The sequence below is a fragment of the Lepidothrix coronata genome, unplaced genomic scaffold (assembly GCF_001604755.1).
Source record: "Lepidothrix coronata isolate B3197 unplaced genomic scaffold, Lepidothrix_coronata-1.0 Scaffold285, whole genome shotgun sequence".
Classification (NCBI taxonomy): domain Eukaryota; kingdom Metazoa; phylum Chordata; class Aves; order Passeriformes; family Pipridae; genus Lepidothrix; species Lepidothrix coronata.
In genome coordinates this window covers 75,957-78,376 of record NW_016690465.1, presented here as the reverse complement: position 1 = coordinate 78,376, position 2,420 = coordinate 75,957, and the positions used below count along the sequence as shown (strand labels likewise).

Sequence of the window (2,420 nt, the reverse complement as noted above, 5' to 3'; positions counted from 1 at the left end):
ATGAGAGGGAACAGCCTCAGGCTGTGCCAGGGGAGGTTTAGGCTGGACATCAGGAAGAACTTCTTCACGGAAAGAAGCCTGGTCAGGCATTGGAAGGGGCTGCCCAGGGCAGGGGTGGAGTCCCCATTCCTGGAGGGATTTCAAAGCCCTGTGGATGTGGCACTTGGGGACGTGGGTCAGTGGTGGCCTTGGCAGTGCTGGGGAATGATTGGACTCGATGGTCTCAGAGGCTTTTCCAACCTCAGTGATCCTGTGATTCCATAGTCTGATCACCTGTAAGTGGTGGGGATGGTACATGTGAGGAAGAGACATCTGAGCTGAAGAACCTTCTTGGGGAGATCTCCTGGTCTGCAGTGCACAGGAAACTGTACCAGATGGTTGTATCCTTCCTTAAATCCATGGGATCTGTTTGATCTCATCAGGAGTTCATCCCACTGTTGGCTCTTTGACGGGTTAAGACCTGGGAAATACCTTTGGAGAAGAATATTTCCAAGGAGATCTTTAGTTTAGAAGACCTGGAGTTCCTGACCGAAAGCACCCGAACCCTGCCCTGGCTGCCTGGTCACCTGAGGGATTCTTGTGTCCCTGGTGTCTGTTCCTGAGCTGTTCTCCCCTCTCCCCCCTTCAGGTACATCAGCATCCTGCCAGCCATCCCTGTCACGCTGTACCTGAACCCCCAGGAGGCCCTGGAGGTGCGACATCCCCAGGAGGCCTCGCGCTACCACCCCTTCCTGGCCTCCAGCAGAGGGGATCCGGACACTGGAGCTCAGCCCGACCACACAGCCAAGCTCCAGGGCCACCAGGATGTCACCCTTTACAAGTAAAATGTCCCTGTCACAGCCTTCTGACCCTCCTCAGCCCCGGGGTTGCTTTGGGCTGGGAGACCAACACATACCTGTGGAGCTGCAGTGCCAGAGCCTGGGCTGGGACACTCCGGGCACAGCTGGATTCATCTCCCCTGGCAGGGGCCCATCAGCTGAGGGCAGGAGTGGGCTCTGCATCCAGCCTGTTTATCAACTGGGGAGCAGGGACGGGAGACTGATTTTGGGTATAAAAGCCATGATTTCAGAGAATCCCAGACTGGTTTGGTTTGGAGGAGATGTTAAAGCCCATCTCATTCCAACCCCCTGTCCAGGGCAGGGACACCTTCCACTAGCCCAGGTTGCTCCAAGCCCTGTCTAACCTGGCCTTCAACACTTCCAGGGATGGGGCAGCCACCACCTGGATATCATTTGATAATGATTTATGGGGTGTCAGATCAAACTCTGGTGGCAAGGAACTTCCTTCCCTGCCTGAATCTGCAGGTGCTGAGCACACTTTGGATTATCCCAGTCCCCATCCAGTGTTTTCTTAGTCTTAGTTGCTCTCTACTTTCCTTACTTCTACTTTCCAAGCCTCAAATCTTGTTGAAATTGTCATTTTCCCATTAAAAACCCCTTTAATTTCCAACAAATTTGCTTAAAATCTTTCTCAGCCGGGACATTTAGAGCAGCGTGTGTAATCCTGGCACAGGATTTTCCAAACCTGGAAATTGGCTCTCTCTTTTCTCTCACCTTGTCCTTGTCGTTGTGTCTGTGTGTCCCCTCCAGGGTGGCTGCTCTGGGTCTGGCCTCGGGCATCATCCTGGTGCTGCTGCTCTTCTGCCTGTACCGGGTGTTCTGCCCCAAGAACTACGGGCAGAACGGGCACGGCCGCAGGAAGAGGGGGGACCTGCCCTGCGACGACTACGGATACTCCCCCCCCGAGACCGAGATCGTGCCCCTGGTCCTCAGGGGCCACCTCATGGTACGTCACATTTGGGGAGAAATGTACCTGTCAAAGGATATGGTAGCACGAAATCTCCTGCAGTGCTTTCCCACCTCCTCCTGGGACTCGCTCTGGGCTCTCTGCAGTTCCCGTTATTGCCTCGTCCGGCCTGGCCTGGGACACTTCCAGGGATATCCGTGTTCTCGGTGTCCCTCGGTTCCTAAACCAGCCAGTTCTGACATCAAATCTGTCACCTCTGCATTCCTCAGCCACACAAGGCTGTGCTCGGGCTCCAGGGCCACACTCAGCCGTGCCTGTCCTTCCTTCCTTGGCAGGACATCGAGTGCCTGGCCAGCGATGGGATGCTCCTGGTCAGCTGCTGCCTGGTGGGGCAGATCCGCGTGTGGGACGCGCAGACGGGCGACTGCCTCACTGTCATCCCCAAACCCAGGTACCATCCCCAAACCCAGGTACCGCCCCACCATCATCCCCAAACCCAGGTACCATCCCCAAACCCAGGTACTGCCCCACTGTCATCCCCAAACCCAGGTACCATCCCCAAACCCAGGTACCATCCCCAAACCCAGGTACTGCCCCACCATCATCCCCAAACCCAGGTACCATCCCCAAACCCAGGTACTGCCTCACTGTCATCCCCAAACCCAGGTACCATC

General features: G+C 55.9%; 1 protein-coding gene across 1 annotated transcript in view; it reads left to right on the top strand.

Moving 5' to 3' along the window:
• The window catches only part of SCAP (SREBF chaperone), a 55,240-nt gene that overhangs the window by 45,388 nt on the left and 7,432 nt on the right, over positions 1 to 2,420 (top strand). The window contains exons 13-16 of the mRNA XM_017836825.1: positions 265 to 275; positions 629 to 820; positions 1,590 to 1,785; positions 2,082 to 2,412. Of these exons, the coding sequence (XP_017692314.1) occupies positions 265 to 275; positions 629 to 820; positions 1,590 to 1,785; positions 2,082 to 2,412 (730 nt within the window). The remainder of the gene's footprint in view (positions 1 to 264; positions 276 to 628; positions 821 to 1,589; positions 1,786 to 2,081; positions 2,413 to 2,420) is intronic.